The 24288-nt window shown below is 47.8% G+C and overlaps 11 protein-coding genes across 11 annotated transcripts; 8 read left to right on the top strand and 3 right to left on the bottom strand.

Moving 5' to 3' along the window:
- Window positions 1-155: 155 nt before the first annotated feature.
- On the top strand, window positions 156-1948 carry N7508_000760 (putative MFS myo-inositol transporter; the record flags this gene model as incomplete). Its single annotated transcript, XM_058458845.1, has 3 exons — window positions 156-346; window positions 427-723; window positions 808-1948. 3 exons carry the CDS (start codon window positions 156-158, stop codon window positions 1946-1948), a joined length of 1629 nt encoding a protein of 542 aa, XP_058325067.1.
- A 549-nt stretch (window positions 1949-2497) lies between these two features.
- On the top strand, window positions 2498-4060 carry N7508_000759 (uncharacterized protein; the record flags this gene model as incomplete). Its single annotated transcript, XM_058458844.1, has 5 exons — window positions 2498-2608; window positions 2667-3083; window positions 3139-3439; window positions 3507-3607; window positions 3671-4060. 5 exons carry the CDS (start codon window positions 2498-2500, stop codon window positions 4058-4060), a joined length of 1320 nt encoding a protein of 439 aa, XP_058325066.1.
- A 252-nt stretch (window positions 4061-4312) lies between these two features.
- On the bottom strand, window positions 4313-5577 carry sec13 (GTPase-activating protein SEC13; the record flags this gene model as incomplete). Its single annotated transcript, XM_058458843.1, has 6 exons — window positions 4313-4637; window positions 4689-5098; window positions 5169-5199; window positions 5262-5377; window positions 5461-5505; window positions 5575-5577. 6 exons carry the CDS (start codon window positions 5575-5577, stop codon window positions 4313-4315), a joined length of 930 nt encoding a protein of 309 aa, XP_058325065.1.
- Window positions 5578-5873: 296 nt separating this feature from the next.
- Window positions 5874-7079, top strand: pex20 (the record flags this gene model as incomplete). Its single annotated transcript, XM_058458842.1, has 3 exons — window positions 5874-5993; window positions 6050-6856; window positions 6957-7079. Exons 1-3 carry the CDS (start codon window positions 5880-5882, stop codon window positions 7077-7079), a joined length of 1044 nt encoding a protein of 347 aa, XP_058325064.1. The 5' UTR covers window positions 5874-5879.
- Window positions 7080-7619: 540 nt separating this feature from the next.
- Window positions 7620-8259, top strand: N7508_000756 (uncharacterized protein; the record flags this gene model as incomplete). Its single annotated transcript, XM_058458841.1, has 2 exons — window positions 7620-8159; window positions 8212-8259. The coding sequence occupies 2 exons, from the start codon at window positions 7620-7622 to the stop codon at window positions 8257-8259; spliced, it is 588 nt and encodes a 195-aa protein (XP_058325063.1).
- Window positions 8260-9697: 1438 nt separating this feature from the next.
- N7508_000755 (uncharacterized protein) lies at window positions 9698-10246 on the top strand (the record flags this gene model as incomplete). Its single annotated transcript, XM_058458840.1, has 1 exon — window positions 9698-10246. The coding sequence occupies one exon, from the start codon at window positions 9698-9700 to the stop codon at window positions 10244-10246; it is 549 nt and encodes a 182-aa protein (XP_058325062.1).
- Window positions 10247-10553: 307 nt separating this feature from the next.
- N7508_000754 (glutamine-dependent NAD(+) synthetase) lies at window positions 10554-13127 on the top strand (the record flags this gene model as incomplete). Its single annotated transcript, XM_058458839.1, has 8 exons — window positions 10554-10707; window positions 10765-11173; window positions 11229-11384; window positions 11483-12174; window positions 12235-12405; window positions 12468-12640; window positions 12689-12850; window positions 12915-13127. The coding sequence occupies 8 exons, from the start codon at window positions 10554-10556 to the stop codon at window positions 13125-13127; spliced, it is 2130 nt and encodes a 709-aa protein (XP_058325061.1).
- A 1482-nt stretch (window positions 13128-14609) lies between these two features.
- N7508_000753 (uncharacterized protein) lies at window positions 14610-14819 on the top strand (the record flags this gene model as incomplete). The annotated part of the gene is made up of 1 exon (XM_058458838.1): window positions 14610-14819. One exon carries the CDS (start codon window positions 14610-14612, stop codon window positions 14817-14819), a length of 210 nt encoding a protein of 69 aa, XP_058325060.1.
- Window positions 14820-15544: 725 nt separating this feature from the next.
- N7508_000752 (uncharacterized protein) lies at window positions 15545-15877 on the bottom strand (the record flags this gene model as incomplete). The annotated part of the gene is made up of 2 exons (XM_058458837.1): window positions 15545-15702; window positions 15802-15877. The coding sequence occupies 2 exons, from the start codon at window positions 15875-15877 to the stop codon at window positions 15545-15547; spliced, it is 234 nt and encodes a 77-aa protein (XP_058325059.1).
- A 1160-nt stretch (window positions 15878-17037) lies between these two features.
- N7508_000751 (T6SS phospholipase effector Tle1-like catalytic domain-containing protein) lies at window positions 17038-18527 on the bottom strand (the record flags this gene model as incomplete). The annotated part of the gene is made up of 3 exons (XM_058458836.1): window positions 17038-17318; window positions 17382-18302; window positions 18350-18527. 3 exons carry the CDS (start codon window positions 18525-18527, stop codon window positions 17038-17040), a joined length of 1380 nt encoding a protein of 459 aa, XP_058325058.1.
- Window positions 18528-19367: 840 nt separating this feature from the next.
- On the top strand, window positions 19368-24143 carry N7508_000750 (peroxidase/cytochrome P450 family protein; the record flags this gene model as incomplete). The annotated part of the gene is made up of 14 exons (XM_058458835.1): window positions 19368-19473; window positions 19543-20063; window positions 20122-20286; window positions 20344-20452; window positions 20502-20591; window positions 20650-20992; window positions 21041-21738; window positions 21793-21881; window positions 21944-22005; window positions 22056-22532; window positions 22593-23037; window positions 23099-23329; window positions 23407-23683; window positions 23743-24143. 14 exons carry the CDS (start codon window positions 19368-19370, stop codon window positions 24141-24143), a joined length of 4014 nt encoding a protein of 1337 aa, XP_058325057.1.
- Between the last annotated feature and the right edge of the window lie 145 nt (window positions 24144-24288).

The following is a 24288-nucleotide window of genomic DNA, read 5'->3' as shown; positions in this document are numbered from 1 at the left end:
GTCCCGAAATTAGTTCTATAGATGTTGGCATTCCGGAACCTAATTTCCGCCTTCTTATCGGCTTATCGTAACCCCAAAGGTCACTTGGACACAGGACATTCCTCCGATAGAATCCAGGAACTGATTCCAGTTCTCTGAGAATAGAACTTTGAAATATGACAGGTGCAGATGAACAAGACACGTCGGGTCCCAACGCGCCCTTGCTCGCCTCCGCCCGCGATCCCGACCATGACTATGAAGACAATGGCAACGATGGCTTGGCCTCCGAGCTGGAATTCTCAGGGGGCTGGTTCATATGGGCGTTGACTTTCTCAGCAGGAATCAGTGGGCTCCTTTTTGGATATGAGTATGCTTCCTACCCGGCGGATACCGTGTTGCGACTCCATTTTTTATCCAGATAGCGGCTAATTTTGTTTGAACTTCCAGCACAGGAGTCATTTCCTCTACCTTGGTGACAGTCGGCACGGATCTCTCGAATCGATCATTGACAACCCTCGACAAAAGCCTCATCACATCATGTACGAGTCTGTTCGCATTAATAGCTAGTCCATTCACAGGAGTGTTGGCCGACAAGCTGGGCCGTCGGAAGGTTATACTTGGCGCGGATGCATTATTTGCTCTAGGGGCTCTGGTACAAGCTTTTTCAAGCCAAGTTTGGGGCATGATTCTTGGACGAAGTATTGTCGGCCTTGCGGTTGGGAGCGCAAGCGCGGTTACTCCATTGTAAGTTGACTGCACGTCATGGATTGGGATGAAAGCCATCACGCGACGGACGATAGAGTAAGATTGCTAATGGGGTATCTGCAGGTACATTTCTGAATTGGCACCATCACACGCAAGAGGAAGGCTTGTTACTATTCTCAGTCTGTTTATCACTGGCGGCCAGGTGGTAGCATACATAGTTGGCTGGCTTTTCTCCAGTTCATTCGGAGGCTGGCGCTGGATTGTGGGCCTTGGGGCATTCCCGGCCTTCTTCCAGCTTGCAATTCTCGCTTTTCTACCCGAGACACCTCGGTGGTTGGTCCAGGCTGGATTTGATGTCCAAGCGAAGGCCGTTCTGACCAAGATTTACCAAGATTGCCCTGGGTGTGACAGGGTAACCGATAGAGTCTTGCACGATATCAATAGGGAGATTGACGAAGAAGCGTTAGAGTTAGGGCAAGGTAAAGCTCGAGGTACAAAACCTCAGTGGTTACACGATACCCTTGAACGAGGGCAGCAGTTGTTGCATGGCGGGAACAGGAGAGCATTGATCATTGCAATGATGCTTCAAGGGGTACAGCAATTGTGTGGTTTTAACAGTCTAATGTACTTCTCGGCAACCATCTTCTCAGCTCTGTCGTTCTCCTCCCCGACGTTGGTGTCTCTTTCAGTGGCTTTCACCAACTTCATATTCACGCTTCTTGCATTTGCGTTCATTGACAGAATTGGACGCCGACGCATTCTGCTCTACTCCATGCCAGTCATGACTATTGCCCTAATTGTCTGCGCGCTGTCATTTTCTTCCTTCAAGGATGTATGGAACGACCAACCGCCAACGCGACGTGAAGAAGCCCCCGATAGTTCTGGTTCATTGATGCCACTTGCCATCTTGTTTTGCCTCACCGTATACACTGCGGCTTATGCCTTCGGCCTCGGAAATGTTCCATGGCAACAGTCGGAACTTTTCCCTCTGAGTGTACGTTCACTTGGCTCATCTTTGGCCACTGCAACTAACTGGGGTTCGAACTTCGTCATTGGTCTTACTTTCTTACCCATGATGGAATGGATCTCACCCTCATGGACTTTCCTTCTCTATGCTCTGGTCTGTGTAGCTGGGTGGGTTGCAGTATGGGCAATTTACCCTGAGATGAGTGGACTTGGTCTTGAAGAAGTGAAGGGTCTTCTGGCAGAGGGATGGGGGGTGAAAGAAAGCTTGCAAAGAAAGCGTGTCGCGCCTCGTGTATAGCCTCTTTAACAACAACAGAGCCATACATTAATATTTTCACATCCTCTAAATGGTGTTCTAGACGAGCAACCCGAGACACTCGAAACAAAAGGCCAAAAGAAGTTAAAACAAGCGAGGCTCATGTATGGGAAATGCCTAGAACTTCATGGATGCGTGTACTCCGAATGACCTCGTGTATAATTCATCTTCGATCTCGGCTGTACTGATATCGGGATATAAGAACTCAATTTCATGGAGTACAATCTCAATTGATCTTTGCATCAATCTCACTTGAGCTTCGATTATATCCTTGAGCTTTGATCAAACAGTTGAGAATCGTTTTCTCTTGCTCGTCTCGATTTTCATGCGCTGAAACGAAGCAAGTCTAACCGGCACTTTCCTCTTCACTTCATAAAAGATCAGTTCTCTGCTTCTTTTCTTCTCTTCTGCTCATCATCCACATTTACCCGCATTTATTCAGTTGTTCTCTTTCTTTGTATGTTACATGACCCTCATACCAGCCCATACATCGCCCGATGATCTATACTAACATGAGCGTCGAACAGAACCATGTCCTCCAACATGGAAGCAAGTGAGATGTCCCTGCCATTCACTCGAAAGCTAGTTGCCACACACCTCCCGCTTGGACAAGCAAAGAACATTCTCGACCTTCCCAACGAGGTAAGCTCACCATGCCATACATCATGGATCATACCTTGCTCATATATCAAACACACAGATCCTCCAACAAGTTGCCAGCCTCCTCTCAACTGATCAGGATGTCCTTCATCTCTCTCAGACATGCAAGGCAATATGGGCTCAAATTTATGCCCCAGAGTCAGCCCTCTGGCGAACTCTTTTTGCCAACCGCTACGACGTTCTATCTCTCCGACCCTCGAACGAGTTCAGAAACGAGTATCTCATTCGAGCCATTATCCTTGGTGCAAAATTTCACTTCGCAGAAAAGGAAGATGACCGGCAGAACATGTGCATGGAAGTGATGAAGACGATGCTCGAAGAAGTCATTACAGTTCATCTCAAAGCAGGTTGTCCCTCCAAGACATTAGACCGACTTCGAGTATCTCTCAGTACTATGGACTTTCTCAAATGCCCCCAGAAAAATGAACCATCCGAGCGGTTCTTCGCTCTCCAGCTGGTACATTTTCTCGTTATATTGACATGAAATTTACTAACAGTTTTGTCTGATATAGGCTATGACTCCCCTTGCACTCGACTCGACAATTACCCGAGCATGTCACAGGGATGATTATAATCTGGCTACGATCTACTCATTCGGCGAACAATTGGGCATGCCATTCATTGGCCATAACGACCTCAATCTCGAGAGAGTGCTGCAAATGCGGAGCTTCTGGCAACGTCACTTGTTGACCGAGTCAGAGCTTACCTACCATGAGACCTTCGCATCTCTTCCTGCGCACCTAAAGCCCGGGGTCCGAAAGGTCCACGCAAAGGATTTGAGCGAGCTGAGTACCTCATGGCTGGGTCTGTACTGTGAGATATCAATCACTTCAAACGCTTGATTCATGAAACATACTGACGCCTGTATCTCTACGATTAGCTTGCCTGCACCCCCTGCCTGATTCGTTGGAGGAACTCACCGACCTCAACCGCCAGACATGCGCTGATTTGGAGGACCATGCCGATGCAATCGAAGTCATGGTGAGCTACACCTGAGATAATGATCAAGTGAGAAACAAGTGACACCTAGCTAATGATACATAGACACTCAAAGTCAAATCACAGCCAGACGTGGAGGTTTTCTGGCCGGAGGTGTGCACCATGATTGCGCCCCCAGTTGGGCCCGCGACTGGCCGCACGTATTTCCAGGGCAAACAGATGATACATGAAAACCCTGGCGAGGAGGACAATACTGTTTTCGGATTTACCGAAGACATAGAGGTAACCTTTGGCGGTATCGGTGGATGGAAGCGCATTTGCTTCACCATCTGCCAGGGCGACACCAGCACGGACTTCGGCAGTAAAATGGCCGGGGATGACTGGGTGCACTGCTATGAGGCCTTGATAATTCCAGGAGGACGGGCAATGCTGGGACGCTGGGTGGACGCAAAGAACGAGACAGGTCGGGGGCCTTTCATTTTCTGGGATTTGTGATTTGTGCCTTGGGCGTTGAGATATTGCTGCTGTACCGTGGTGTCCCCTGCATATAGGCGGGGGCACCTGACAAGAGAAAATGGCTATTCAGGGGCAATTGAAGAGATCGTCGATTGTTTCCTTTGAGGTTTGAGTCTAGATCATTGGATCTGTAGAACCGTTGCAACGAAAAGTAGCATATCTTTTAGTTCGAAGGTATGAAGAAATTATGCTTTGAGGAAGGGAATAGATAACATAGAAAACAAACAGCCACTACTCTTCAATATCCTTGACCTTCTCCCACTGGCCCTTGAGATTCTCCTTCCACAAACTGACCTTGTTGTCGCCTCCACTTACGGCAAGGATGTTACCGCTGAGACTCCAGCTCACGCGCCACAGAACAGTATCAAACTCGAGTGTTTGGCTGGTCCACTGGCCTGGGTTGGAAATGTCGGAGGTCCAGATACGAACGGTCTTGTCTTGCGAAGCTGAGGCAATGTAGGACTTGGAGAGGATGCTGGGAGACCAGGCCACATCCCGGACCCAGTCCGAGTGACCCTCGAGGTTTTGAGTAGGGTTGTAAGACTTGGATTCGGCGCTGTAGGGTGGTCAGTTAATGCAATTAACCACTTGGAGTCAAAGAACATACTTGTAATCCCAGATCTTGACCAGGTTGTCACTGCCACCAGTGACGAAGCGGCGCTGTTGACCGGGTCCGGGGTTGGAGCTGATCAGGCTGCCAGCAAAGGCGGCGGGAGCCCAGCTAATGGAGTTGACACCCATGCCGTGGGCGTGGAAAGTTTGGTGGGTCCAGTTGTTGTCACGGAACTCGAGCACGCTGACATGGCCATCGGAGGAAGCGCAAGCAAGAAGACATCCGCTCTCATGGGGGGCCCAGGAGACCATGTTCACGGAAGCAGTGTGAAGGGAGAAGTCGAATACCTTGGTCCATGAGCTGCCGCCAGCGGGGGAGGTAGCATTCTGGGGTTGTTCGCGCCAGATCAAGACCTTGCCGTCGTAGGAGGATGAGGCCAGAATTGTGCCAAATTTGGGGTGAGCCTAGAGCAGGAGGAGGACCTGTTAGTTTGGTTGCGCGATGCAATGGCTGCTGTTTTGGGCCGCCACTTACCCATGCGACACACCACACCGCGCCCTCGTGACTATCAGACACCCAAGTCAGCTACCAATTCTTTGACTTCAACGATTTGCCAGTCCAGCTCACCCCTTCAACGTCTCGAGGAGACGGTGTGACTCTCCCTCAACTTCAAAGATCTTTATTGTCTTGTCGGAGGAACATGTTGCCAATCTGCGGCCGTAATAATCCAAGGTGGCATCATGCTACATTCCGAGAAGCTCAGTTAGCTATAGCTCCGCAGCGGACATAAAGAGCTATCAATTGGAACGAGTCTCCAAGCACATACAATCATCTCCTCATGCCCTGAGTTCGAGATCACTTGAGCGGAAGCCTAGAGTTTTGTAGGTGTTAGCAAGGGGATTGAAGCAAAGTCGCAGTTGTACCAAGAAAAAACACTAACCATTTCGTGGTATCGGAAGCAACAAAAATGAAAGTAGAGGAGAGAAAGCGGGACTAGAAACTCCCTGTTTGTATGGGCCAAACAACCTGGCCTGAGTCCGCTTATCCTTATCGTGCTGACTCAGGGCACGTGATGAGTCTGGGGCCTCGGTCGAGCATCGGCAATCCCACGCCCTGGTTGTCTTCTGATCTTCTGATCTTCTCATCTATCTCACCATATTTGTCCCTTTGCTCTCTGCTTACTGGAGGACCTTTATTTACTCATACATCTATCGAACTACCTTCTCGCTGATCACCACCGTCATCATGGCTGATGCGCTGTGCGGGCCGTCGAACGCGCTTCAGAACTTCCAGAAGCATACATCAGTTGATCGGACCCTTCAGCAAGATCGGTTGGCTTCCAGGCAATCGCCTGCCCAGGTTTGTGACCATCCTGGCATGTCCTCGTTTAATCTGTACTAACCCATGTTCTCCAGGGTTTCCGATCCCAGAACTCCCGAGAGGGAATACTTGACCCGGAGTTCGCCGCATTCGAAGCTAATACTGCCGGTCCTGCACTGCCAGATCTACAACACCCGGCTCATTTTGGAGGACAAGTACATCGCCCTGCAGTACAGCACCCCGCACATCATCCAGGAAACGCCAGTTGGGCGTCGGATTTCCAGAACTTGCAAATCTCAGGGCCCTCGCACCCTGTATCGCAACTAAACAGACCCAATGTCGCACCAGCAACAGCACAGGGAGGGTGGCAAAATGAGTTTATGAACCAACAGCAACGAGGACCTATGTCCCAGGCCCAGCACACCCCGCAAATGCACGGTGGCTTTCAGCCATCCTTTGCGCCCAGCTACCCGATATATGGCTCTGTGAATCAGATGCAACCTCCGCAAGCTATGCAGCCTGAACAACAGAAGCCCATGGATCATTTTGATGAATCTGCTTTTGAGGCTGCATTTGATCAGGCAAGGGCCGACATGGAGTTGCAGGGGGCCGACTTCGCCCAGCAAGATGTTCAGCAGCAATTGGATACCGATCAAGTTGATACCGTCGAGCTAGTTACCCAAGAGCAAATCCGACTTGGATCGGATCTCATTCCCCAGAGCGACAACGAGGACCCTCAAACACGGGTCCGAGATGCAGATGAGCTTGCCCGGACTGCAGGCCAACTGCTTGACAGCGTTCGTAATGACCAAAGCCAAAAGTTCCAGCAAAGCAACTTCCTAGCTTTGATGCGTCGAATCAGAGATCGCGAAGTGGAGGTTGAAGGGGATGAGTTCCGTGAAGTCAGTACCAACCCGTAACGGTTTGGATGTCGGACGACAGAAACACCGGTATAATTTGGTCAATCTACGAGGGCGTTTGTCCTTGCTAATGTTGGTGCAGACGGCGCAGTCTCTTCACCCGGGTGGGCCATACTACCCGGGCCAACCCTACCCTGATCCCGCCGTTTCCCCAAGCAGTAAGGAGCCTCCCCTATCAGCTGGGACCGACGTCAGACGTCCATGAGAAACAACGAACCTGACCAGGCATTGCACCTTGCCCAGACGGCATAGACATCAGAGACCCCCCGGCAGCCGAAGAAGGAACCGACGAAGTACATGTAGGGTCCGGATCTTTTGGTGACACAAACGCCCTGTATGAAGGCTTCATCCACAGTCAGGGACTAGTGGATAGGCGCATGATGCCATGCCTTTTGAGGAAGGATCTGGAATCACACTTTTTGCACTAGATGTACAGGGTACTTACTTGAGTACGGAGGCGCACAGCACATAGCCCAGGTACTGGTACATATTTTATAGATACCCATGAACAATAGCAAGCACGTGATCTCTATTGAGCGACAAGTATCCATTGAGGTTTCCCGATCGGGCAAGTCAATGGCCAACTCTGGCTTTTGATTGGCTGCCTATTGTGATGCCTTCCTATTGTGCCCTGTCAATTGCTGATAACAATAGAAACCTGTAAACTTGACTTAAATATCTAACTTCGCGCTTGACTTCTTCTAACGTTCACACATTCCTACAACTTTTTAATTTTCTCTTCATAATGCTTCCTCCATCAGATTCATTCCGCCATCAGCTCCAAAAGCTCGCAGAGGTTCGAGCCAATCGCAACAACCCGCCGACTGCACCTCCTCCATATACACTCTCTGTCTGCCGACCCGATGGTAGAAATATCATGGCTATCAACCCAGGCCAGGAAGAGGAGTCTGGCCCTATCGTAATCCGAATTGACAAGTCCATTTCCGTGACTGGCCAGGACAATACAGTTATTATCCCATCTGGAGCTATCAATTCTCCAGCTCAGACCGAGGCAACCACATCGCCGGCCAATAGGCCTCTTCCTCCGCGACACTCAAACATTTCATCGACTGTGACCACAATAATTGACGCTTTGAACCGTGTTAACGCGCTCTGCGATGTGTCTGGTAATCTGAGAACCTTTGAAGTCAACCTCAATGCTGGCATAAAAGTTGATGGTCGAAACAATACCATCTGCATGGGGAACGTGGCTAAGGTTCCTCAGCCTAAAAGGCAGGCACCTGCGGAAAGAGAGAATCCTGGTCGCAAGCGCCGTGCAACTTCGGTACACATCTGACCTTCCACAGGGAAATTAAACATCTACTGAATTTATATAGGAGCCTGTGGGATGTCCTTACTCTACTCGCCTTCGCTCCTCATCCTAAGAGATGAAATCGAGGTTTGATTCCTGTGGAGTTTCACAATTTTTTTTTTTTTTTTTTTTGGGGGCTCTCATTCTTTGGCTTTGGCAAGTTTTCTTTGGGTGTCTCCCATGTGTGCTAGCGAGTGTTGATTGATTCCATGTCACATTGATCTAGTTTCTAGCCTCTTGTATACCTAGGTGCTTGACTTGTGTTGGTTTCTTTGCTGTTGGTGGCTTGTGTATGCTTCTATCATTATGAACTTACGGAAAAGAAGGGATTTTGGCTCTTAGTATATTTTTTAGAAATATCAAAGGTATCCTGTCTCTCTACTAAGGCAAGACTCCCATTACGTAAATTGTCCTCAACTAGAAGGATTGGTCTTTACTTAGTTTCGAATGGATTCATACTAGAAAGCCTCGCAGATTTTTCAGGTCATTTAATAAGCTTGTTTTGTTCACCATATATGAAATACCTAAGCACTGATCAGATAAGTTATACCTTGAAATATATACATTTTAACTGCCCCGAATAGCGGTGAGGGGGCCATGAAGGCCCGATGATCATTGCAGCTTTTTAATGCGGGGTTTCCCAATGACAGAGAACAGAGAATCACATTGAAAGGCGTGGATACAGCATGTCAGACGATGGATGTGCTCTGGTGGATCTCATTGACACGCTTCCAGCACAAATGGCTAGACTTACTCCCCAGGTGTGGAACTCTGTTGACCCACTGTCTATGGGGTATTGATCTGGTGGCAATTGTTGGAATTGGAAATATAGCTGAATTGATCATCCTCTATTTCATGGTGTTCTTTGTTCATAAAAGAGAATTATGTTGCAAGTGGAGAGCTTAGATACTAAGCCTGGCTTTAAGATTCCTTTGCCAAAGTATGAACATCCACCAGAGACAAAATGTTCACGTGAGTAACAATACCCTCATTCAGAAATCCCCGAGTCTAATCACGTTGCTAGTGAGTTATGCGAGTGTTGTTACCATTGATCTTTCTGAATATGATCGTCCGGGAGGCAGGGACCGACTAGCACAGCAATTCAAAGAATGCGTGCATGATTTTGGTAATTCTCTCGCATTCATCCACTACATGACAGATACTGATGCAAAATAGGATTCTTCAATATTACCAACATTGGCCTTTCTCAGGATGAGATAGATCTGCAATTTGCCATTGCAAAAGCATTCTTTGAACTGCCTGTAGAAGAGCGACTGAGCCATGTTGCCCCTTTGCATGAAGGGAATTATAATGGATACCGGCCATTAGGTACCCTGAGTCTCTTCCCTGGACTGCAAGACTCATTGGAGTTTTACAGTATCTTCAAGTTCATTCCCCAAAGTCAACGCTCGCAACCAGACCTTATCAAGCAATATTCAGCCGAGATCGAGCGATTCTCTCGCCATATGCATGAGAATGTTTCATTTAAACTTCTACGAATACTGGCAACCATGCTGGAGCTCCCAGAAGATCAATTTGTGAACGGTAACCGCTACGAAGACGAATGTGATAGCTCCGTTCGGTACATGTTATACCACTCCCGGTCGCAGGAAGAAAACAAGATGTTTGACGACTATTACCTCCGCGGTCATACAGACAAAGGAACATTGACATTCCTTTTCCAACAACCAATAGCAGCATTGCAAGTGCAGCGAGTGCAAGCAGACTGGGAACATTTGAGGATCCCCGCCGGCACTGTCGCAGTGAATATTGCCGATGCATTGCAGTTTCTCACCAATGGGTATCTGAGAAGTGGCTTACATCGGGTGATGGCGCCACCAAAAGACCAGGTGCATATGGATCGGTTGGGGCTTGTGTATTTTGTGCGTCCGACGGATAAGTTGCCTTGGAAGTCGCTGGATAGTCCATTTCTGAGGAGGGCAGGTCATGCGAAGACCACTGAGCATGATAGGGATATGTCTGGACTAGAGTGGTGGAGGGCAGGTGTGAAGGCTCGCAAAGGAGCAAATTATATGAAAGATACAGCTCGAAGTACTTAGTTAATGGCAGCTTGACTGAGCGGAGAGCTATATGCCGGGATGTTGAAGCTTCGAGTCCGCACAGTCCTGCATGTCGGCCTGGCTGCAGTCAAAAATACCACAAAAACTACGAATGAAAGAAGCACTGAAACATCAAACGTTTCAATTAGCAATCACCAAATGGTCAAACCATACAAAGAATTTCCACTCAATTGCCAAGGTGAAGCCATAGATATCCGCCCGAGATTAGCTAATCACCCCACTACACACAGTCGTCGCTCTACAACTTTTGACCACTTCGCCGTTTAGTCTTGGTTTCATATTCAAAATGGCGCCTTTGATTACCCTCGCAACATGCGCGCTGAACCAGTGGAGCTTGGACTTCGCTGGTAACCTGAAGAGGATCAAACAGAGTATCATCAAGGCCAAGGAAGCCGGCGCAACCCTGCGTGTCGGACCAGAGCTCGAGATTCCGGGCTACGGTACGCGTTGAATTGAACACGACAACCCGGTTCCTTTTAACTAATTAAATGATACAGGCTGCCTGGATCACTTCTTGGAGAACGAAGTTTATGAGAACTCATGGGACTCCCTCTATTCGATCCTGACAGACCCTGAGTTGCATGGTATCATGATCGATGTCGGACTTCCTCTTCTTCACCGGAACTGTAGGTACAATGCTCGAGCTATCGTCCTGGACGGCAAGATTCTGTGCCTGCGGCCCAAGCTCTATCTCGCGAATGACGGCAACTTCCGCGAGATGCGCTTCTTCACGCCGTGGAACAGACCCAGACATGTTGAGCAGTACTACCTGCCTCCATTTATCCAGAAGCACCAAGGCAGTCGTCATGTTCCTATTGGTGATGTTGTTCTTTCCACCATCGATACATGCCTTGCCGCGGAGACCTGTGAGGAGCTGTTTACACCCAACAGCCCTCATATCAACATGTTTGTAACCCTTTTCGTGAGACAATATCTGAGATGCTAATGTGATGTAATCAAGGGGACTCAACGGTGTAGAGATTTTTACCAACAGCAGTGGAAGTCATCATTCTCTCCGAAAGCTTAATGAGCGTATTGCACTGATCTCAGAGGCTACCCGCAAGAATGGAGGTATCTACCTCTACTCAAACCAACTTGGATGTGATGGCGATCGACTGTGAGTAAATCCAGACCTATCAAGGATTCCTGAGTAGGAGATCTTGAGGGGACATCCTGAGCATGGCGACAAGCAAGAAATGTACTAACTAAGAACAGATACTATGATGGTTGTGCCATGATCTTTGTCAACGGCGACATCGTTGGTCAGTCGAGTCAGTTCTCTCTCAATGAGGTTGAAGTCGTGGTTGCGACTGTGGATCTTGAACAAGTGAGAGCCTTCAGATTCGCCCCCTCACGTGGAATGCAGGCAGTTGCAGCCCCAGAATATCAACGGATTGAGGTTGATTACTCTCTATCCAGCGACGATGAAGCAGTCTTGCAGAAGAGAACCCCCGCAAGACTGCCGCGCTATCATCTCCCCGAGGAAGAAATTGCCCTCGGGCCTGCATGCTGGCTTTGGGATTACCTCCGACGCTCGAAGGCCGCTGGTTTCTTCGTTCCTCTGTCTGGTGGAATTGATAGCTGTGCGACTGCTACCATCGTGTACTCCATGTGCCGTCTTGTCATACAAGCGATTCAGGAAGGAAATGGACAGGTCATTGCAGATGCGAAGCGCATTGCTGCTTTCACCTCTGAACTTCCCAAAACGGCCGAAGAGCTGTGCAATCAGATCTTCTTCACTTGCTACATGGGAATGGAGAAGCAGAGCAGCAAGGAAACAAGAGACCGTGCCAGGGTTCTATCTGAAAAGATCGGATCTTACCATACTGATGTGAACATTGACGATATGTTCAACTCCACCAGGAATATGCTGACTCAAGCTACCGGTTTTGAGCCCAAATTCAAAGGTTCGTATCAGCTTGTGCTATTTTATCTAATTGAGAAGTTTTACTAATTTGCTTCACCAGTTCACGGCGGAACTGCCACGCAAAACCTGGCTCTCCAAAACATCCAGGCCAGATCCAGAATGGTGCTTGCCTACTACTTTGCCCAGGAGCTGTGTGAGGTCAGGAACCGATCCGGAGGCGGTGGTTTACTGGTCCTTGGAAGCTCTAACGTGGATGAATGCCTACGCGGATGTAAGTGTGCTCTTTTGAAGAGGTCGCCTCATTGTCATTACGGACGCTAACCTCCAGAGCAGACCTAACCAAATACGATTGTTCCTCTGCGGATCTCAACCCCATTGGATCTATCAGTAAGGTTGATCTGAAGCGGTTCATTGCCTGGGCTTCGAAGGACTTCGATCTCCCCATTCTCCAAGACTTCATTCATGCCACACCCACGGCAGAACTTGAGCCCATCACTTCGGATTATGTATGTGAATCATCTCTCTGCTTAGACCATGATACTGACATTCGAAAGACCCAAAGCGATGAAGTCGACATGAAGATGACCTACGCAGAGCTTTCCCGCTTCGGTACATTGCGGAAGGTAAACCACCTCGGACCTTACGGAATGTTCCTCCGTCTCCTCGAAGAGTGGGGTGGTGAGAGCAAGCTCGGCCCACGCGAGATTGGCGAAAAGGTGAGCCATAACTTTTCATTTCCGCTCCCCTTTTCTTAATCGATTGATACTAACTGACTGGTAGGTCAAACTGTTCTTCCACTTCTATCAGATCAACCGCCATAAGCAAACAGTTGCTACGCCGTCCTATCACGCAGAGAGCTATTCGCCCGACGATCACCGATTTGACCTTCGGCCATTCCTGTACCCACCCGGATTCGAGAGCTGGTCTTTCAAAAAGATCGATGAGCGGGTCGAGGCCCTGGAGAAGAGGAGTAGAAAAGTAGCCTCAAACTAGATCAGGAAACATGTACAATGAGGGTATTACCCGCCATGGCTTAGATGGACTTGGCCATTGCCTTGCTAGACCTCGAATGAATAGACGCAGTCACTGTGGAATTCAACAAGTGAAGCAAGATTGACCACCCCACTCAAGGACTGCAGAGGCAAGAGGTACAGTATTTCTAACAGCTATTTTAAGCCCGCACCTGCAGACCTTCATCTGATATGAGCGATATCAGAAACATAAGCCCTCAAGGACACTGTGTCTGCGTGAATCGGGGATTGGTAAATACTGCGCTGGTTTGCTATATTTGCTAAACATGTTTTGATGCCTTGTAGGCAGCGAATATTGGCACCCACGCGTGCCGCGATATAATCCCCTGTGAGTGGGAGAATATCTATCTGATCTGTCAGAAGAAAAAAAAAAGTCATCAGCGCCCATTTCATTCAGTGGCGCCCTTTGCACTTTGCATGCTGACGGGCGATGCTCTTGGCAACATTTGGATACCTCCAAGTCACCCTAACCAGCAGACTGCGCCTCACAGTGTTGGATATGTGTGCGTGATACCAAGACTTGACAACTCTGTTGAGATTCATGGCGCATCTAGGCTGCTGGAACTTGCTGTCTTCCATAACTTGCTCAGCCAATGAGGGCATTCAAATCTCTTTCTTTTACTACCTGATAAATCTGGCTATTTATGCTATGCTCATGATTCGTAATCCGCTTACTCGGAGTTACTATGATTCCGATTCTCAAGCAGTATTCATAAATTCAGCACTGACATCTAGTGATCAGCATTAGACCTCCCAAGTAGAGTATAGTCCAGGAGAAGAGTTCTCATTTATACAGGGTCTTTCAGTCATTGAGAGAAAGAGCAGGCTTAAACAACGTCGTCAGCCTTGACATGAATGCTTCCCAATTCAGTAGACATCCAATTTTAGTAAACTCGAAATGTAAACACCTGGAAAGGGTATGTCGGTTGGGTATGCACAAGAACTACTGACCCTGACAAAAAAGAAACTGAGTATGCAGCAGCCTTGAAAGGCTTCCACGGAGATCGGATTCCAAGGTAAGAGACTTAACGACATGAAGCAGTGAGTTCGAGCATGTGCAACCGGAAAAACAGAAATAATGATGCTTTCATTGCTGTTATGGGTGTGACAGGGTTTGGGAGGAGTTTACCCATCTTCCTACAGTGTGTTCTGGCAAAATTGTCAAAGTTTCATCGTCAGTGTTTATAAGTACGAAGCAATGACTGATCAGACAGGCTACCTGATTGACACCCCAGGATTCGACGACGGAAACAAAGTGGCACCGAAGTCCTAGGCGAGATTGTAGCATGGCTGGGTAATTTTTACAAGCATAAGACTTTGTTGAATGGAATCATATACATCTATTATACTCCCGACATCAGTATGCAAGGGTCAGCAAAGTACTTCAGATGTTCAAGCAGCTATGTGGCCGGATACACTTAAAAGAGTGATTTTAGTAGGCTCAATGCGGGATGAAGTCTTTCACGAGGAAGCTGTCCGGCGCGAACGGCAACTCACTCAAACCAAAGAATATTGGGGCTGGATAGTCGACCACGGTAGCGCTTTTTATCGCCACGGCCACAAGATGCTATCAGCAGAACGCATCGTATATCGACTTGCAAACAACGACATTCCGGTTGCCACAGGTTTGCAGAAGCAGTTGACTGATGAGTGACGCACGTTGGCTGAGACTTCGGCCGGTCCCAATATTCAAAGTGAACTGCAGAAGGACAGGCAGAAATGGATGAAAGAGCGTGAGGAACTTGAACAGACTACGGCAGCAGCCAAGCATGAGCAAGACCACCAGACAGAACCAAAAAGGTGATTTCAAAAGGTCAGGCTGATCAGGGAGCTCTTCGCTCGAATATGGAGAATCTCCTGGCACAACAAGATGCGCGTGTGGCAGAACTGGAAAAACAAATGATCCCACAGAAAACTACATATGAGGATGAGCTCACCCAAGTTATAGAGCAGCAGAAACAACATCAAAGCGAAAAAGCCGAGTTGGAAGAAAGAGTGGTCAAAGAAGACACGGGATCCCGAATGAAAACGAGAAACCTTCACCATAAATGGAATTCTGGCTTGAAAACGATTGGCGTGATGCTTAACAAAGAGGCAGGTGTTCAGTCGTTTTACTCGATCACTCCGTACGATTCAAGATTTGTAGCCTCAAGCGGCAAGCTGCAGGCTAGGCATGCCTGCTTTATACCCAGGACTGTGTCAAATCTGTTAACAAGATACCAGCAGTAATGACAGTCCAAAGCTATCTCAGGGCTCAGCCTGGCTAGATGTGGTAAGTTATGGAAGTGGAGGAAGCTGGATTGCTTGCTATCCCAATGGCACTTGGAGTGAGTGATGGAACGACCCCCTGAGCCTTGTTCGGGAGACCAAGTCTCCATCCTAGCACAAAGCAGAAGCCTTGTGGCGGAATATCCCAGTCTTCTCACGGCTCTCAATATCAGATTCAACGAAGATCCAGAGGTGTGCATCCTTGGGCCCGATGATACCCACTTTGCGAAATGAAAAGACACCGGATCCGCCCGAGCGGAGGAAGATATCTGTGAAATTTTCAACATGGTTGGCAAGAAGATGAGATATGTGATATTGGGCTATGGGAAATCCTATGTTCTTTGTTTACAGAGTGAATGGGATTTCACCACGAAGTTCAAATACAACTTGAAAGCGCATGACCCAGATTTGGACCAGTTTCACAAGGCCAATAGGTCCATACATATTGTGGGGATGTGACTTGAATCATTTGTACATAGATACTGACCTTTTACTAGGCCATTGCGTTAGATCCCACAAGTACGACGAATTATATTCTAATCTGGGCAAGTGGTTATGGATTTGGATCTGAGTCGATGCGTTGGATCTGTGGGGACAAAGAGGCTTCGCACGCAATAGCACGCTGGTGGAACGCGTCAAACTAGAAGTTTGATCTCCTCTAAGAAGCAAGATTACGTCTGCTTCTCCTGAGAATGCATGCTTATTGATTTCTGAGAAATTGAATACACCGAGATGCTATTCTTGCAGCTTCTTTTGGGCTGATCATGCTTTTAATGAACATCACTGAGTCCATTATATAGAAAGCAATTGAGGATTGAAATATGCATGTTAACTGTCCCAATTCGCCGAATGGAACATTGACAGCCTATTTGAGGTTGAAGCCACATAAAGCAAACCTGCACTGATAAGAGTTAGCAGCCTGGTAAAATCAAAAGATAACAGACTATCCGGAGCGGCAGGGGTGATCATCATGCAGTGAATACGTGGACGCCGCTGAAATCCGAGTGGATTCAGATCAGCTAAATGGACTTGATACGAATGGGGCCTGAGCGGTTCCCCTCTTAGCCCCTACAGTACGCATTGAGTCTTCCTACTCTGAATTTTTCGTGAAGACTTTTCAAACTAGAATCTGGCGTCTATATTTGCTTTTTCTCATTAATCCCCGCTCTGCTCCAAGACGAGCTGATTATGGGCCTCATCTCCCATTGGTGATAGTTCATGCAAGCTCACTCTTAGGGCCCGTTCCGCCAGCCACATTCTTCCCCATAGCCCGCGCATGTGTCAAACCTGAATTGTCGGCATATGGTAGCGAGCTGGTTCTATTGGTGCGGTAGAGCTGCAGAGGTTAAGTCTAGAACCAAGCCTATCAGAATCTGCCATGTCCCTCCCAAGTTATTCTACAGTATGACGAAATGTCATGTTCTACTTCATTGAAAGATCGTGACGAACTATCGAATATAGAAATGATTTGCATTTACATCCGACTGATTACAAGAAAATATCATTTGGGTGAACAGGTTCGTCATTATATCCCGCCTATGCATTAGCTTCATGCCCCAGGGAGATCAATCGCTCTATTCACAATGGAATCACCAATGGCACTCTCAAGCCCCCTTCTTCCCGTTCACAGCCTGTTTGGTCTTGCTCTTTCTCATCCTTGTCCACGCATACGTGATGTTAGCTACATTAGGCAGATGCGAGTTGTCCCCGCCTCGCACGGGTATCGATTCTTCCTTCAAAATGCCGGCTCGAATCATTTCATTTACGCTTGGATGAATCTCGGCATCTATAGGTAGATCCCGCGAGGCACCGAGATTGGGGGGCAGTCGACGAGGAACCCATTTTCCTTTTTCTAACTCGAGCCGAGTGAAGATTGGAAGGCATTCTGAGATCATAAGTCAGTCTGGTTCCCATTTTGGGATAATTTGTATGAAGCATAAATGCTCACCTAGAATCCACCACATAATGACCATCACGAAGAAGGTTCCATATCCAAATCGCAGTGTGTCGTGTGGCTGGTTAGTTTCCCTTCGAACTTCAAACGCATTGGTGCCAGGCTCCTCCTTTCCGGGGAAGGCATTCTCTCTCTTTACCACATCATCAACGTTGAGCGTCTGGAATGTTAGTTTGCTCTTTGAGCCCTCCAAATTCAGAACTTCTTGAATCATCCAGTTCAAAGGAGTGTCTGAGAGGAGATGTTTCTGACCACGCTGAAGCCCATATCCGCCTCCAACATCGCAGTGATTACCAGCAAACCACACCTCCTTCAAGTCCACGGGGTCTTTGTCTGTGTCCATAAGAAAGAGTGCAGGCTTGAACTTTAGCCTTCTCTCGTGGATAGACACCGCATGTCGGATATGGCGAGCAGCGGGATTGGCAATCGCCTTGTAGGAGGTACGGTAGAACGGAATCTCAAACTGACCAACACTATTCACACAGTCAAAGAGACCGAGAAAATGAACCCCTACATCTGGGCGGCAGAATGTAGTCTTGAAATTCTCCAGATAGTCTTGCAGTTTGATTTCTTTGGCAGTGGGAGGGTCATTTGCGCGTGATTGCTGGTAATTGCTGAATGTCTCCCATGCAAAGTGGACCATTTCTTCATTTCCCTGAGAAAGAAGACCAAGATCCTGAATCATTTCGGCAAGGAAGCGAGCTGTATATGCTCCGCGTGAAAACCCAAAAATGTATATGTGATCCCCAGGAAGATAATAGCGCATTGCGAACTGGTAACCGGCCAGGACATGACTTCGGAACGATGATCCAACTGCCTGGTCGACAGTGGTGATAATACTGGATTTGATCTTGGGCCAAATAGTCAAGAGGTTTCCACTTGAACTTTCGCCTTTAACATAGGTGCCAATACCCGCTAGAAGACATGTGAGTTTCAATTTGTGTCGGTTTATGGTGACGTACGCTGGTAGTAGTGGAATTGACCAGGAGAGTGTCTTTCTAGCATCTGATAGATTTTCACGATATTTGTGTCAGACTCATTTCCCTGGAATCGATTGCCTGTGCCATCGAAGCAAAGCACAATTCGACGTGGACCAGAGGCCGAAGCAGGTATTCTTGGTTCATGGGTCGCGTGCGGCATAATGATCTAGTTTGAGAGGATGAAGTTCAACAGCACGTCTGTGATACAGCGGAGAGGTTTTATTCAACATATGAGGGGGAGCTTCAGTCCCCGAAGAGAACAGAAATTCCCTAGTCATCCATTTACCGTCAATTCCGCCAGCCACTGCAAACTATCAATTGGACTTGATAGCGCCAAGCTGCTGCATGATGCATGTATCCATTTTCAGCTCTAACGATCACTGACATGTTCATGCAGCAACCCCACCACCATGCACGTTCAACTCAGCTGAATTGGGGCCAGATTCATATACAGGCCAATGAACATGGATTGATTATGCATGGCGCGTATTTGATATTCTGAATCCCAAGTCCGTGATCTATTCATCAGATTTGTCCTCCGAGATATGCATCAACATACAGTGTGACAAGAGTTTTCTTCGCGCATATTCCGCCTGATTACTTGGCCTCTAGAACTATTGGGTGAAGCAGCAAAAGGTGGCTTGGGAGCGTCCTGCTGCTGATGCATGCTTTTCCCCCTCCCTCGTGTCTGCAGGCTATCTGAATATGACTTGAAGGTGGAGGTTTTTCAGCCGAGGGCTTTTGACACCTTGTGGGTTGCGCAGATTATGCCCCTATCGAGAGCGCAGTGAGGATGGCTGCTTGTAATGCGACCAGTGAGATCAATCCATTCCAAATTTTCGTACTGACAGCGGCCCCAGACAAGCATATGGCTGTCATATATATCTTGCCGCTCTCTTTCTGGTGTCTTTCCGTCAATTCATATCATCTAGAGGAATTTCACACGTGTTCTTGACTTCATCATATATCTCGATTCCTGAATCAGTCCTATTATCTCATGATGGGTTGGTTCAGTGAGGATGCGCCTCAGCCTAGGCCCTCTTGGGATAGCTTAGGCTGGACGTCTTTCCCTTGGGCTTCCACTCCCCCGCCAATTCCAACACGAGGTATGCTTTTTTTTTCTCTTTTGGAAAGACAAAGCTGTGAAGGGAGCACTCAAGCTAAAAATCACCAAGCATCGTTGTTTAGCCTTAGGTCATTGAATAACAATGGCTGGTGGTCATCTCCGAAAATTGAACCCGAGAGCCACGAATGGTATAGGGTCCTTGTCGAGAAATTTGGGATCAGTGGAACTGTTGGCCTGGTCCTTGGCTTTGTTCTCTGTCTGATCATTTTGAAGCTGGGTCAAAAGCGCTTGAGCCTCCCGTTCAAAAAGCGGCTCTCTGGTAAACCATCGAAAGCGTTGGTACCCAGGGGTACACAATCCGCCCTGAAGAGCATCAAGGGAATTGCGCCCGGTCTGCTGACAAGACTGAATCCATTAAATTGGAGAATATTCAACTTGCAAAAGATCGCGGAAGAAGATGACGATGAGAAATATCAAGCAGGGGAGCCATATGGTGACCCCAGCGTGATGGCCACGGGTCTCGTCAAAGATCTCAAGTCTGTCGGTCTGAAAGCAGGTGTGAGAGATCTGCAAACTTTGCTCAAGGTGGTCAAAACCAAAGGGAAACCTGTCAATGATCGAGAGATGACCGTGAGATTAAGAATTGAAGAATGCATCCAAGGAGACAAATGTACTGATAGTATCGCAGATGGAGAAGATGATCGCGATCACATCAGCTCTACCACGTCACTCAAAGACACGCAAGAAGTTATCGGGTATCATCATTGACAGCTTATGGCAAAGCTTGCAGCATCCCCCTCTCAGCTATTTGGGTGACAAATTCCAGTACCGAACCCCCGATGGAAGCTATAATGTACGTTGACAGTATGGAGTTTTTGTTGCTCTGGTATTATCTGACAGGAATGTACAGAATCCTCTTCAACCCGATCTTGGTAAAGCTGGCAGCCCCTATGCTAGAACAGTTCCAAAGCTCAAGCATTTGCACGGTGTTCAACCCGATCCAGGACTTTTGTTTGACTGTATGTGATCACAAATTCTCTGAGAAATATAGTTGCTAAACTTTTGAAGTGCTCATGGGCCGAACTGATGACACGTTCAAGGAGAATCCAGCTGGAATCTCTTCGGTTCTATTCTACCATGCCAGCATTATTATTCATGGTGAGGAGACCTCGATTACATAGTGCTATGGCCAGACTGACTGATTCAACCACTTTAGATGTGTTCCGTACAAATCGCTTTGACTCGAACATCTCCGACACCTCTTCTTATCTTGATCTTGCTCCTTTGTACGGATCGAGTCGTGCCGACCAGGAGAGCATTCGGACAATGCAGAGTGGTCTCCTTAAGCCGGACACATTTGCTGAGAGGCGACTCCTTGGATTGCCCCCTGGTATCAACGTTATGCTCGTCATGTATAGCCGGTTCCATAACTACGTCGCAGATGTTCTTCTGAAGATCAACGAGAATGGCCGTTTTACTTTGCCACCAACCAGAACTGATGAAGCTAAGCAACGCGCTCTTGTAAAACAGGACGAGGACTTGTTCCAAACAGCCCGACTGTAAGATCCCCATTCCTAATCAGAAGAACATCTCTGACAAGGGAACAGTGTCACCAACGGTCTCTATATTAACATCTGTCTGCACGACTATCTTCGCGGGTTAACAAATACTCACCACTCCACAAGCGACTGGACGCTTGACCCCCGTATTGCCGTTGAAAGACACTTTGACCCAGATGGCGTCCCTCGAGGTGTTGGCAACCAGGTGTCCGCAGAATTCAATCTTCTTTACCGATTCCACTCCACAATCTCCCAGCGAGATGAGAAATGGATGAATGAATTCCTGAGAAGCCTGTTCCCAGGAAACAACAAACCCCTCGACCAACTCACTCCCCAGGAATTCATTCAAGGTCTATTCAGATTTGAGCAAAGTATCCCAGAAGATCCCTCCAAGCGCGAGTTCTCAGGTCTCAAGCGTGACCAGCACGGTCGGTTCAGCGACGGAGATCTAGCAAGAATCATGAAGGAAAGCATGGAAGATCCAGCGGGTCTCTTTGGTGCCAGAATGGTTCCTAAGGCACTGCGTATCATTGAGGTCACTGGTATTCTCACGGCACGGAAATGGCAACTCGCATCTTTGAATGAGATGCGCGACTTTTTCAAATTGAAGCGCCATGATACCTTCGAGGATATTAACCCTAACCCTGAAATTGCCGATCTCCTTCGAAAGCTGTATGACCATCCTGATATGGTTGAAATGTATCCTGGAATGTTCCTCGAGGATGCTAAGCCACGTATGGATCCAGGTATGTTTGACATCAGTTCTTGTCTTATATCAAGTTTGCTTACCGGTTACGCAGGATGCGGTGGATGTCCACCATATACCGTTGGAAGAGCTGTCTTCAGTGACGCTATCACCTTGGTGCGATCCGATCGCTTCTGTACAGTGGTTTGTCTTTCTTTCCAATTACTCAAAAAAAATTGGGATATGTCCGGCTAACAGGAAACCAGGACTATACCGCCTCAAACCTCACGAGCTGGGGCTTCCAAGAGGTTCAGCAAAACCTGGACCTGTAAGATCATCCTCTTTCTAATATTATATAGCAACTGACTTAGTGTATAGCATGGGAGGATCAATGTTCCACAAATTGTTCCAACGCGCTTTACCAGGATGGTTCCCATACAACTCGCTCCACACCACACAGCCAATGTTCACCCGAAAGATGAACGAAGAGATTGCAAGGGAAATCGGCACCATCAGTCAATTTTCCTTGGCCGGCCCAGCACCGCCACCAGCCCCTATCATCTTGACCAAGCATTCGACTGTGACGAAAGTGTTGAAAGATCAAGCGAATTTCCGCGTCCCGTGGATCAAGTGGTTGAACGATATTGTCCCGGGTAGGAAATTCAACAGCGCCATGCTGGCAGGAGACCTTCCCATGAACACTGCACAGAAGAATCTGGTTACGGATATTATGTTCAGTCCGGCAGAGTTCATGCAGCTTTTCTCTGCGACGGCGATGGCTGCTGGAAAGGAACTCATCGATAGAGAGACTTTGAACTTGAAAACGAGTTTGGACCAGATCGATATTGTTCGCGAGTGAGTCTGAATCTATTTTATTTTTATTTTAGAATATTGATCAACTGACAAACAATGTAGTGTCGCGATTCCCTTGAACACCCGGCTTCTGGCTGATCTGTTCGCTCTGGATCTCAAGACGCGCGAGAACAAGGGCGGAAGCCTGAGTGGGCCGACATTATACAAACACCTTGTGGATGTCCGAACATTTGTCTTCAACAACAATGATCCGGCTCTCGCGTTGCAGCGCAGAGATGCTGCTCGTGAGGGTGTTGAAGCCCTGACAGAGACCGGCTTGGAAGCGATTTCTGGCGGAGACTCTCGGTCTCTTTTGTCGCGAATTCCACTTATTGGTTGGATATTTGGACCTAAAAAGGCTAAGAGAAGCAAGCCGGCTGTTGGGTCTCTGCGCTGGTATGGCCAGAATGTTATGAGAGAGATAATTGCTGCCGGAAAAACTCCTGAGGAGACCGTCGATATCGGCTGGTTGACTGCTGTTGGTGGTGTTGGAGCCCCAATCGGAGTGGTTTGTCCCTCCAAATTCAGAATACCAGAGGCTGTAGACTGACTGTGTTATTTTTTTTTAGTTTGTTGATGTTCTCCATTTCTTCCTCAAGGAAGACAATTCCCACCACTGGGAGGCCATCCAGGGCCTTGTCAGCCACTCTGATGCGAAGTCCGCCGATAGCACATTGCGACAATATGTGCTTGAAGCTCAACGTTTGACAAGCAGCCAGCGAAATCTCCGTATCTGTGCCAGTGAAACCACGATTGATGGCAGAACTTTCAAGCCTGGCGATGCGGTAGTTTCATTACTGGTAAGTATCCTTGACTTAAGCTTTTTTTTAAAAAAAAAAAAAGAGATATAGGTTTGCTAAACGATCAAATTTTGCAGGGCGTAGCATGCATGGACCCAGAAGTTGTTCCTCATCCTCAGAAATTCAAACTCGACCGACCTTCCAGCGCGTACATTCACTATGGGTATGGTGCACACGAGTGCATTGGTCGGGAAATAACCCTCTCATTTGTAGTATCTCTCGTCAAGCTTTGTGCATGTCTGAAGAATCTCCGCCCTGCATCTGGCGACATGGGGGTCTTGAAGCATATCACACTTGGCACTGAGCGATGCTATTTGAACGACAGCTGGTCGCACTTGACCTTCGATCCAACCAGTAAGTTTGGCTGCTACACCATACCTTCTGTTCTTTTATACTCATATACTACCTTCTAGCATGGAAAGTCCACTTCGAAGGCCGCGGTAAGGGAGTCTACAAACATCCCAAGACGCCCGTCACTGCTGGCCGAGATTTGAATGCTTTGTCCAACTCACTTATCCAGCAACAAAAAGACTTTTTGCAGACAACTGTTAAGATCACAAACGGTGGAGGCGTTGCGCACTCTCCCAAAGACGTACATCTTGTCGCCGATGAGATCAACGGTGAACTTGACGGGGCGACTGACCTTGAGGGTGATTCTGATTCTGTGGTACACCAGGTTATCCCTGTTTATGAAGATGAACAGCACCATGAGACAATTAACGATGTGCATGAAGTTAGCTTCTCTTCTTTTCGTCACTCTTATGAGAGGGATCATGAGAGAGACTTGAGCTATGGGCTGACGCGGGGGCAGTAGTTTTGGATAGGTTGCTATTGTTCCTTTGTATTCATCGCCTATTACTTTTTATCCTCAATTTGTAATTTTCTCCGTTCATATTCTCGATGAATTTGTAGAACCGTGATCATTGATTATATATAACGTCAAGCTTGAGAATCATACC

Source organism: Penicillium antarcticum (genome assembly GCF_028974205.1).
Source record: "Penicillium antarcticum strain IBT 31339 chromosome Unknown utg000001l_segment0_segment0, whole genome shotgun sequence".
Taxonomy (NCBI): domain Eukaryota; kingdom Fungi; phylum Ascomycota; class Eurotiomycetes; order Eurotiales; family Aspergillaceae; genus Penicillium; species Penicillium antarcticum.
This window is presented reverse-complemented; position numbering and strand designations above follow the sequence as displayed.